A 12,715-nucleotide genomic window follows, 5' to 3' on the forward strand; every position below is an offset into this window, starting at 1 on the left:
GAATGATGACGTTTTCTAAAAATTTCTTCTTAAAATTAAGACTAGGCCCTGGTAAAGATTAGTTATTTACAATGCATCTTAGCCCTAAAGAGAGCTCTTAAGATGGAAAAATTAGTAGCTAGGATGAATTTTAAGAGGCTTAAGAGTTTTATTTAAGCAGAAAAGGAAATAGAAAGGCAAAGGTAAGAGAAATATTCTCTTAATGTTAGATGAGTAAGCTGAGCTGATTTGTGAATAGCTTTTGTCAGGATCATGATTGATTTTTTTTTCTTTGCACCACATTTACAAATAGCACACAAACTATGAAGATCCTTTGATACCTTTAAATGTACTACTTAGTGAATCAAGGTAACAATAAAGTATCTAGCATCATTTAAATTAACAAACCTCCACTTCATAGAAACAGTTTCTTTCCCTCCTGCGATTTACTCTTGGCCCACCACACCCGTCAGCATGATTTGAAATAACTTTTGTGGTTTTGGGTGTTGGTGTAACAAGGTGTTTTTGCAGGCATGGGTGTGCTTGTCTGTCTCTGTTTTGAGACACAAATGTAATTTCTCTTTTTACCATATGACTGTCCTCACGTTCAGCCTCATCCTGCAGTGACTAAGGGGTTTCTGCTGTAGGCAAAGCTCTCCATCAGTCACGTATTCTCAGTCTTGATGATATTTCTCAGCTCGAGAAAATTAACTCCTGTAGAGAGTATTAATTTAATTTTCTACTTACTGTTAGTATGATGTATTTAACTGTATTTTGCTTATTTTTTGGCTCACCAAACATGTACATGTTTAAAATTTACATTTTGAAAAGCTCACTTTAAGATTTTTAAGATTTCAGTGATTTTTTAAAATTTGTCCAGTATTGAGCAAGAGCGCTGTAACTGGCAACCTTAAAACAAGCTGCAATGTATCCATGTGCGCATGTGCGCACTGTGACTTTACATCCACTGACAGTTCTTGTTATTCTATGTGTGACAACATTATGGAAAGGATGCTAGAGGGTGATAGACGTCTTTGTTAAAGAGCAAGATCCTTTTTGTTTAATGAAAAACAGCCCAGAAATCATTATCCCCAAAGACACCAGACTCCATTTAAAGAAATGTTGTGTTATCATAAAACACACTTTATTCAGAGTCCACAAAAGCAAAATAAAACTCATAAAAGTCTGGTTTGGGTGAAATAAACCCTGAATTTCCTCATTTAGACGTGACAATATGTTGGCTCTTTACAAGCTAAAATTACTGTTTATTTAAGAGTCCTGTGGCTTTGGCGATAATGATTATGGTGCTGTTTTTGGATTTAAAAAAAAGGTTGTTACTCTTCTGTCTTTGTAGATATCCTTTCCATAATATTGTCAGACACTTAGAATAACAATCTGAGCCTTTCAGATTAAAAAAAAAAACAAGGACTTTTCATGGAGGTAAACTGACAGTGCGAACTTGCAGTTTCAGAAATTGTTGTCTCTATTGGTCACTGAGACACTAAAAAATTTGAAAATAGTGTCCAGGTTGAAAAATACTGAAGTTACCCTTTTAGGTGCGTAATTGTTCCAATAGACTTCAGAAATGAATTGGAAGATGAATAATGAATTGTGAGCACTGTGTGACTATTGTCACAGTGGCTTTAAGCTTGAGCTATGGCTTGTCCTTTTACATTACTTTATGTTCCTGTACTAGCCTCTATGCATAATACACTGACGTTTCTACTGTGATGGTTTAATAGGGCTAGAAATGCTCTTTAACATGACAGAAACGTTCCTCTTAACCACACAAACGTGTCTCATCAATGAAATATGTTAAAACAGAACTGAGTTTGTCTGTGATTTTAAGACTCACATCTGCCTCAGCACAGCAGCAGATGCATGTGGTTCTTATCTTTCCCCTTGGTGCTCTCTCCAGGCCGACGTGGCTGTGCTTGTGGTGGATGCCAGCCGAGGAGAATTCGAGGCAGGCTTCGAGGCTGGCGGTCAGACCAGGGAGCATGCCCTGTTGGTGCGTTCGCTTGGCGTCACACAGCTGGCTGTAGCTGTTAACAAGATGGACCAGGTCAGAGCTGCTACATGTCACAGACACAAAGTGGGGATGTTTTGAGGACTGATTAAAGATATTCAAAATGGGTGATTGTGACAGACAGCAGAATTTATATATTCTGTGAGGGGTGCTAATCTGCTAGATACTCCACAGCTCACAGTTAAAATGGACCTTCATGTTTCTCTCTTTTTTTAAAGTTCAAGACTTGTCACCTCTAACCATTTCTGTCATGTGAGAACAGGGCCTCAGGGAACAGTGTGTGTGTGTGTGTGTGTGATTGCATTGCATTTTTGTTTCCCATAATCACTGGCATGTTGCTGACACATTTCCATTTCAAAGCCGTGCTGAAGGGTACTTTCTGTCTTTGTATTTTCTTTTTTTTTTTTACTTTTACAAATCAGGTAAATTGGCAACAAGAGCGTTTCCAAGAAATTGTTTCCAAACTTGGACAATTTCTCAAGCAGGCAGGATTCAAGGTGAGTTTGCACCAAGTCACTTGTATATTAGATGTTATTTCAAATATATTTGGTTAAGAGGAAGTATTTTCCAGCTTTTATTTTATTCGATCCTGTGTTGATGTGTTTTTCCAGGAGTCTGATGTGTTCTACATCCCCAGCAGCGGCCTGTCAGGAGAGAAACCTTACCACCCGGAGTTCAGTACCACAGCTTACCTCTTGGTACTCTGGTCCCAGCCTGCTGGAGCAGATTGGTAATGCACAATGGCATGGTGCCAGCTGCTCAAAGCATTTACTGCCTTTCAGCACTTAGATCCAGGTCTTTCTCTAGGACCAAAAAAAGGAAAATATGCAAGCTGCATTTCTACCCCCCCTTTCTTTTATAATGGATCTCTTGCAGATGGTTGGACTGTCTTTCTCTCTTCCATGTTGATTGCATTGCACTAAATGTGTATTAAATGCCTATATGTAGTAATTTTGACTAATATTGAATATTTCAAGGCTTCTTTAACTTAAAAAATAAAATGGAAGAGATTTATACTATGTTATAACTTAACTCTCCTCAGGTGTGTTCCTTAAAAAGAGTGCAACTATGAAATACCACGCGGCTAGCAGGTAATCACTTGATGCAAGAGAGTTCCTAAAATACTGTAATTTGCATAAAAAAATAAAATAAAATAAATAAAGCCAGTCACTTTTCTCTCAGTGGTTTTAAAGTGATAAAGTCTTCCAACTAACTAAAATCTACTGAGTATCAAACACTCCCCCTATAGACTTGAGAAGTAGCTGTAAAACCTTTGTAGTTTCATCAGTCACAGAGATCAGCTTAATGGGACATATTTTGCCTCTTACCTGTAGTGCTATTTATTATTCAGTCTAGATTGTTTTTGTGAGAGTTGCTGAGTATTGGAGATATCAGCCGTAGAGATTTCGGCCCTCTCTCCAGTATAATAGAACTAGATTGCACTTGGCTTGTGGTGCTAAAAGCTCATGATTTCTGGAAAGAGACATTGCAGTTGCGTTTTACAAATGTATTTTTTGTGCTTTTATCTTGGAGACAGGGCAGATATTTCTATGGCCGATGCCTCCAACACTAACTGACACCAAAACAATCTACACTGACAAATAGCACTACATGTAGGAGGAAAAGATGTATTTTTGATTTTGGGGCAGACTGTTCCTTTATATTCATTCAGTTACAGTGGATTCCAGTGGTGACAGGTTGCACATTGAAAACTATTAGAATAAGTAAAATGCATCCCTTCCCATCCCTTGTGATCATTGTGACGGAAATGATTAATAGCTTCTTCAGAGTATTGCGTACAGATTTCAGATGGATTTCACATGCTGTGACTGTCATTCAAGTGCTGACCGTCTGTACTGCAGGACACAGTACAGACACTTAAGTGTTCATCATCCTGTACCAGTTAAAATGATTCATCTCTTTTGGTCACTATGATTCCTGTAATACCTTCTAGATGTTCTTTACTCATTGTTTTCTTCCTCTTTTGTTTTGGTCTTTCCTTTTCCCTCTTTTCTAAAGATGCCTTCAAAGCCCCTCAGAGATCTATAGACAAACCGTTCAGACTGTGCGTCTCCGATGTGTTTAAAGGTAAAGTCACTGACTCATATGTACAGTGTGTGTCGTTTTGTTCATGTCACTTCTCATTTTCTCTTTCTCTAAATTAAAGTTGATGTGGCATTTTCTCTTTCCAGACCAGGGTTCAGGCTTCTGTGTTACAGGGAAGATCGAGGCGGGCTACATTCAGACTGGAGAGAGAATATTAGCAATGCCTCCTAATGAAACCTGCACTGTCAAAGGTAGGCACTGGTGTGTCTTTGCTGCTAGACTGACATGCAGGCTGACTTTGGTACTTCACTTTTCACTGTGGAGTCCTGCAGATGCCACTAGGTTCACTCAGTCACCCACCACATGGCTGGAATTACAATGACAACTATGATAATAACAGCAAATAGAATTATAGGATGTTTAAAAGATATAATATGAAACATTTCCGCATTGAAATGTCCAAAAAATGACTAGACCTGTGTTATATTTTGTGCTGAGTTGTGTACTTACATTATCTCAGATGTTTCCACCAGCTGTCTAAACCAGAAAAATGTGTAATTAATGTGTAATTTTATTCAAGCTTTCATTTCACATCATTTTCCACAGCATTTCTTTCTGCCACACATTTTTCCATTAATTGCATGCCATTTTGCAACACATTAATCTAGTAGAGATCAGACGTTATTTATTGACATGATGTTTTAATATCGATCCACCGTGCTAATGCGTACGGTAACGTTTCAACGTTACAACAATGTTATTATGTGACTTTGTTTTTTAGCTGCTGCCCTGTTAAAAGCATTATATGGCTTTCATCAAAGCCTGCAGACTCCTCGGACAGAAACGATCCTTTTGACCTCACAGAACACAAGAGCTGCTGGTTTGCCATTGCCTCGCTCAGTTTGGTTATTATTGCGTAACTTGTTTTGACCACATATTACAGTCATGGGCTATCCCAAAGTTGAGTTTTCCACAAAATGCTTGCTGGAGTAGCTGTACTAGAAACGGTTAGATGTCTCATCTGATGCTAATTATAAGTTAGCAAGATGACCTACAGCTATTTCATCAGAATGAAAAGATTAAAGGTGAAAAAATGTGACTAAACATAACTTGAACAAAACTTCAGTGAGTATAAGTTCTGCCCAGGTCACATCAGATAAATTTCATTTGCAATGATTGTTGTTTACATAGGTACAAAACTTTCTGTATGGTTGTATAACAATGAAGACAACAACTCTTATGATCCCATGGTACCTCTGGGCGTCATCAAAATCCATCTTTTGTTATTGGTTTGACTGAGAGACCTTTAGGGGCAGAAAATGAGCTTTTGCAAAAAAGGAAAAAAATCTCAACATACAAGAAATTCATATAAGATGTTTATGTTAACTGAGGATACAGTATCATAAATTATAAGCTATCTCCTCAGTCAGGATTTTTTAAAAAAGCAACACCTGCATCTGAGTGCGCCTTTTTGTGCATCTCTGAATGTGGATGACTGTTGAACGCCTGGTGATAAATGCTGCCATCCTGTGGCAGCTGCATGACTTACACCCTGTCTGCCTGTACTGCAGGTATAACTCTACATGACGAGGCTCTGGACTGGGCTGCAGCAGGAGACCATGTGAGCCTCACAGTCACCGGCATGGACATCATCAAGATCAAGTAAGCACAATGTTGCCACTGTTTATCTAATATAAGCATGAAGGTCTGTTTTGCTCTCAACATATGCACCACTGATGACATCTGCTCTGTAAATGTTTGTGCACATTTGGTGATGGATTTATTGATAACTGCTGCCTCCTTCCAGTGTGGGTTGTGTGTTCTGTGATCCCAAGGAGCCAATTCGTGTGTGTACTCGATTCAGAGCCCGAATCCTTCTCTTTAATATCGAGGTCCCCATCACACAAGGCTTCCCAGTAAGTGCTAGCCAACACACCCCATACCACCAACAGATTTTTTTGTGTTAATTTCCAGCCCAATCGCCACAATAAAATGTTGGCATTGTACATTTCTGCAAACCACAGATCCGTTCAGTTTGTACGTTTCATCCATATGACATAGTTCAGAATACATGTATATGAGCTGAGTTTCTCAGCACGAGGAGGAGTTAATGGTGGATGGCGTAACAACTAGACATAATGGCTGCTAAGCTGCAGACCACTTTTTGAGACTAACAAAAGAGGATGTTTTTTTAAGACAGTTCAGGATATGTCCAGCTGTGTCTGTAGTAACCAAACTGGGTATTTTAAGCCAAAACATGATGTTTTTCTAACCCTAGCCAAGTGGTTTATGTGTCTAAACCTAACTACACATTAACCACGATGCTGTCACAACATAAAATTAAAAATTGAAACCTAAAGAAACACAAAGATTCGGCATATGCACTTCATATGAAACATATAAATGTAACATATCCATCATTTGCAGAAATTCACAATGCCAACATTTGTTCTGGCGATTGGGTTGTAATTGCATATGTGTGCTGGATTTATAGGCATACAACTCCGTTTCTGTGTCATTCATTCATTGTGTGTGTGTGTGTGTGTGTGTGTGTGTGTATGTAGATATTGCTGCATTACCAAACAGTCAGTGAACCGGCCACCATTAGGAAACTAATTAGTGTTTTACACAAGAGCAGCGGTGAAGTCCTCAAGAAGAAACCAAAGTAAGTGTGCATTTTATCACATTTTGTATCACAAATATAAAGTAAACATTGGGATTTTTCTTACTGTATACTAGATTTGTAGCATTTACATATGTGTATAAGTGGTTATCATGCAGTGTACATTTGCTTATTTATGGTATGGGGGCGGGGGGGGGGGTTAACTGGATGGAGAATCTCACGTGCACTTTTGGATCTTCTTTTACTGCCTGTCAGACTTTTTACACTTATTGCCATTAAAATAAAAACGGTATCAAGTGTCAATTATAATAAAACGCTTGTGTAAATGAGAAAAAAAACAACTTATTTTTTCCCTTCTCCTTCCTGAGTAACTGACAGTAATTTCAATAGTGTAACATCAACTACTATGGTACCATGATATTTTCTGAGATGGCTATCGTACCATAAAAAAAATATCACTGATGCAACCCCGTTGTATTGTCCAGATAAGAGTTGCTCTGAAGGCATCAAAAAGATCAGCACTGAAGTGAACCTTAAACAATGTCAAAATTTTCCCCCAAACTGCTTCCCATTTCTTTTCACTTTATCAAAATTGAAAGATTTAAGATCAAACAAGCAAAACTATGCTGAAAAATCCAGTTCTTGTTAGAACTTTGAAATCCAGGTGGGTGTGTTAACCTTATTCCCTGTGTCTGTGTGTCTGTCCTGCTATAAATTTATTTATTTAACAAGTGTGTCATTCAAGTGCCAACTATTCTAACTCAACAAAATGACTGATAAGATCTGAGCTACACAGAGACATTAACATAACATACTGTTTTTAATGTGTAATCTGATGTCGTCTCTGTTTGTTTTTCTAACTGCCTGTCTGCTTTTTATGTTGATGTTACATGTGTTCAGTGAGCCAAAGACAAATACTTGTGGAAATTAAAGATCTTCTCTCTCCTCTCCTCTCCTCTCCTCTCCTCTCCTCTTTTATGAAGGTGCTTGAGTAAAGGTATGAATGCCATCGTGGAGATCCAGACTCACAGGCCGGTGTCATTAGAGCTGTACAAGGACTACAAGGAGCTGGGACGCTTCATGCTCAGATATGTCGGTTCAACCATTGCTGCAGGTGTTGTCACTGAGGTAAGGTGCAACAAACTTTAGAACAAAGTCAACAAGTGAGGCTTTTCTTATTTCAGTATTTTATGCCTCGTCTTTCTTATGTCCTGTCTGTGGTCCAAAAACCCATGTTAGGGCACCATCTTAAAGGATATCTAAATTACTAAAATTCATCTTGAGAAGAGAGGAAGCTTGCTATGAGCAAGGATGCAAAGGTGCATCCTTTGCAGAAGTCTTTTTGACACTCATGATGTATAAAAAGGGTGTCACACTGGCTTGGGTCGTATCACAGTATTACAGTATACCAGGTACTTACAAATCCTGAAGGTGTATTTTTCAGTACTGTCCTAAATACAGGTGCTCCGCTTCTTATTGAACTCTTTGTATGTAGTGCACAGCAGGCACCATCAGAGCTCATGCTTTGGTGTCTACTGGTGGAACAAGTAGTGTCTACTGCAGGGAATAACAGCATGTTTTTAAATCTTACTTGGTGAATTAAGGGTTAATTTCTACAAACCAGAGCTGGTAATTGACTAGATTTCTAGAACTGGTAACCAGGCAGTTTGAGTGAGTTTTATTTTTTTTCTGTTGAGTTTAAATGAAGTGTGTTTTATGAGGAGTTAACTAAGCAATTAAGTCTTGTCAGTCTTCAGTGACTGAGAGAAAGTTGAATCCGAAAGATGTTCAGTTGTATATCTCTGTTTAACAAGGGAAAAAGGTGTGGAAATATTACTTTTCTTTACATGTCGTGGGTTTCTATTGTATATATTTTAGTCTGAAAAGCTGAAAGTAAGTAGCACACTCACTGTCGAGGGGGTCGTTGTCAATAATAATATATAATAATAATAATAAGAAGAAGAAGAAGAAGAAACTTTATTTGTATAGCACCTTTCATGCAAGAAATGCAGCCCAATGTGTTTTACAAGAAATAAATTAAATGCACCAAGTGCTTTCCGTCAAAACACATAAAAGACAAAAAGAAATAATAAAACCTGCATGTCAAAATAAAATAAAATCAGAATAGAATACACAGAATGTATCTTCAAATGGATAAAATCCACTGGATAATAGTAAAATTAAGATAAATTAAGGACAGAATGCATGAAACATAAAATGGAAAATAAATAAAATATAACCAACTGACATTATTAATAAAGTAAAAAAATAGTAAAAAAAAATAGAGTATGTAAAATGCATAAAATCAAGTAAAATACAACATCATAAAAATGTGCAGCAGAATGCAAAGTTAGATCTAATTAAAGGCTAAAGTGAAGAGATATGCTTTTACTTTTATTTAAAAAATATTTTAGTGAACCGGTCAAATGCTGTATAACCCGGTTAAATTTCAGGAAGGTATGAAATATTACATACTGCTCAAGCCACAAGACACAACTGATGATGTGGTTGTGCCAGACTTCATATTAAACTGTCGTTTTAAGACTACGGCTCTGAGACATGGCCGTCTTATTTTGTTAAATGCCGGTTGCCTCAGCTCCTCTCCTCGTGTGTCCTCCTTGCCTCGTCCGCTCGCATCTCAGGATGGAGGGACTAAGACACAAGAGGAGATGAGAAAAAGAGCTGCGGATGTAAAAATGGGTAAATGAGATCAGCTTCTGAATTGTGTTTTTTCAGTAAAGGGGTTTAAACTACTGGTGTATACTGCACCTTTCTCCTCTATGCATCTTTTATATTTTGTATTAAGAATTCACTAATTAATAGTGGGACTGCGTCTGTTCAATCTTATATTTTGAGATAATACCTGTTGTCTTTTTGCTTTTTGATAAAGTGTCCTTGTGATTTTTCCTGCAGATCAAAGAATGAACAGCATTTCCTTTGAAACAAAGCCAATCAGACCTTGCACAGCAGACTGCATGCAGCCAGAGACAAAGTGCAATTCCTCAAGAGATGTCACTCGTGGACTCAGAGCATCACATTCATCCATCCACCTCTCCATCCAGTGCAGCGGCTGCTTCATCTGCCTGCTGTGATCGACACTAACTGCACCTGTAGCAAGTTGCTGAGCAGCCTCCTCTGTCAAACATTACATTTCCCCCCCTCAGACTGCTCGTTTGTTACTAAAACCTCACCGCTCAAAATTCACTAGTTGATAAGCCGAATCAATAATATAATCAGAAAGACAATCTTAATACGCTGAGATTTCAGCAGTGATTAATGTCACCATGCTTATCAAGAAGTAGTCATGACTGATTGTTAATCATGAGAAAAAACGTATGAATTCTGGTGCAGCAACCAGTGCAACAGTTTAACTGGAGCTGTTAACAAATCATCTGCGTAAAAGTTAAAATGACTATTTACATAACAGCTTTTTTGCATAACACGGCTCTTCAAATCAAAACTAATTTTAATCTTTGACAGAAATAAAAGAGTAAGCTGTCATGTCCTGAAGGCGAAACATTTAATATTATTTTACAATTAAGTATGTTTGCATCTCAAAAACAAAGCTGGCGGGAAACTCTAACCAAGTTTCTGAACAAAAAAGGGAAACTTCAGTTTTCACCTCTGGATAAGGAGACATAATTCTCATTTATGTTGACAAACGATACTTGAAATGCTTCTACAGTAAAGCAACAACATGCTTTTCGAAGTGCTCAACTGTGTTTCTTTTCTATCAAAGACTCAGATAGGAGGAGGAGGAGCTGTGTTTCTGTTTTCTCCATGTGTTGGTGAAGGTGGTGTGAAGGAAGATGGTGCAAAATGAACCTGACATCTGTAATCCATGATTTGAGTTTTGATTTCAGCAGTTTGAAGCGTACCCCTCGATCCGACTGAGAAAAGAAAATCCTTGTGATATACAGCCTGTAAAAAAAAACATTGCAGGCAAAAACTCCAAAAGTGTGGAGGAAAACGGTGCGTCAAAGTACGTAGAAAGTGAAAAAGTAGAGGTGAAGATTTCCCATCAGATTTGACGGTGACACAGTTGGGGTTGTTCCCTCTGGAGTGGAAAGCACCACAAAGGACACATCTCAGTGTCAGTGTGTACGTAGAGAAGGGTTCAGAGTTTTAAAAAATGCCCACAACACAAGGTGAACTTGTTTGCAGTTTCAGTTGTGGACTTTGAGGAGATATATTCTTGTGTAATTGCGGTGGCCAAAGTTCCAGTTTTGCAAACTTTTCCATCATTTTACAGATAGTGAAAAGACAGAGAGAGAATTAACAGTCAAAAGTGTAAGAGAGACCAATCATAATTTATTTAACATACAGTTGATGGAAAGAATTTAAGGAAATTAAACCCAAAACAAACACTTTCAGATATGCTTTTCTGTTTTCCATTAGGTAAAAAAAAGTGAACATGCTTGAAAAAAAGCCAACTGCTTCAATGGGGACAAAAAGATGACAATGAAGTTTACCCTGCTTTTCTGCGAAAGCCCTGCACTCACCAAAAAGTAATTGTACCCAAATTAAAAGAACAAAATTTAAATGTAAGTTGAGGCGGCTGCACATTTTTATTTCTCTGCATTACATGACTTGGTAGTTTTTGTGATTGATGCACCAGCAATCCAGACTGTGACTGATGCATTCATGTGCTCCCCGGATGGTCGTTTTTCTGACTTTGGTGTGATAATGATAAAACACAAGTTCAAAGCTTTACCTTACAAAGTAATTTTGTCTAAAACGAGTACCTAAAACTATGAAAATATTACTTTACCTCAATAATTCTAATAAATAACTTAATCTAGGTCACTACATGGGAAGCAACAAACAGTAACAACCTAATACCATTCTACAAATCATATGAAAATTCAAAAACGTACTTTAGTCCGCATATATTACGTCAACAATTTTCACTGGCTTTCCAAGTATAGGGGAAGTTCACATAAACTTTTCCAGTCTGCAACATATTTTTTCCATTATTTCGACACCACATGAATGCAGGGTAAATGACTCTCTAATGTCTCTGTTGAAGTTGACACATCTTACTAATTTGAACACATATGAAATACAAAGCCTGTCGGTGTTTTAGTCTACAGCCCTGTGAGGGGCCCTGAAGGCATCATGAATGCTAAGAACAGTTGTTAGTGGAAGTCTGGTGGCTCGTACCATGATGATGAATCACTTTCTCTGTAAATGCGTGAGTAATCTTGTGGCTTCCTCACCAGAAGTCGTCTTTCTGAATAAGCACTTTCTGGCGCCGAGTTTCACTTGGTTGTCATAGTGTACATAAAACTAAAACAAACACTGAGGGCACAGTTAACACGTCTTTTGGAAAACTGTATGTAGTTTACGTTTGCATTGTCATAACAAAGTTATTTCCCTTTGAGTGTAGGCAAGCATTTCTTTTTGGGCACTTATGAAATACAAAACATGTAGCAGTGCTTAATTTAGTGGTCAGATGTAGGCCACAGCACTCTGCAGAGCATAGGAAGGGTTAATCTTTACCATTCGTACAGGAAACAGGTCTTTCAGCAGAGTGACTTGGCCTTTGGCATGACTTTGAAAAGTGATCCTACAAGCCTGCTGCTCTTTGTTCTCTGCAACAAAACAATGTGACCCCAAGGTCCATTTAGTTGCTCTTGTGGTGCTTTTGATCACGACATGATCTCTGTTTAGCCCAATCAGCAGAAAACATTTTTTGCATTGTATGTTTCTGCAAACTACAAATATGTTACATTTGCATGTTTTATACATATCAATGAGCCTCCTGCAAGAAACGATACATGTACAAATTTTCTGTTATTTTTGCAGGTGTCTGCGGTTTGTTCTTTTTTATTAGTACCCCTTGTTTTTTTGGGTTTTTTTTGATTTACCAATATTTCCTTATTTTTGCTATTCTCTTAGGTAAGAGAAACATTTTAGGAGTGGATGAGAGCACTCGTACCAAGTGTATCTGATCCCAATTTCTATAATGTTAGACACTGTGCGTCCCTCTGCTGACCAGTGCTGAAATGTAACCAAGTACATTTACTCAAGCACTT

The 12,715-nt window shown here is 37.9% G+C and overlaps 1 protein-coding gene across 1 annotated transcript in view; it reads left to right on the top strand.

Annotated features, from left to right (window-relative positions):
• hbs1l (HBS1-like translational GTPase) overlaps window positions 1-10,512 on the top strand; it is a 35,620-nt gene extending 25,108 nt beyond the window's left edge. Inside the window, 11 exon segments of the mRNA XM_042504101.1 lie at window positions 1,898-2,044; window positions 2,431-2,505; window positions 2,620-2,664; window positions 2,666-2,738; window positions 4,028-4,096; window positions 4,201-4,305; window positions 5,626-5,716; window positions 5,862-5,970; window positions 6,619-6,719; window positions 7,661-7,805; window positions 9,591-10,512. Coding sequence (XP_042360035.1) covers window positions 1,898-2,044; window positions 2,431-2,505; window positions 2,620-2,664; window positions 2,666-2,738; window positions 4,028-4,096; window positions 4,201-4,305; window positions 5,626-5,716; window positions 5,862-5,970; window positions 6,619-6,719; window positions 7,661-7,805; window positions 9,591-9,602 — 972 coding nt within the window. The 3' untranslated portion in view covers window positions 9,603-10,512.
• Window positions 10,513-12,715: the final 2,203 nt, after the last annotated feature.

This window comes from Plectropomus leopardus, chromosome 16 (assembly GCF_008729295.1).
Source record: "Plectropomus leopardus isolate mb chromosome 16, YSFRI_Pleo_2.0, whole genome shotgun sequence".
Classification (NCBI taxonomy): Eukaryota; Metazoa; Chordata; class Actinopteri; order Perciformes; family Serranidae; genus Plectropomus; species Plectropomus leopardus.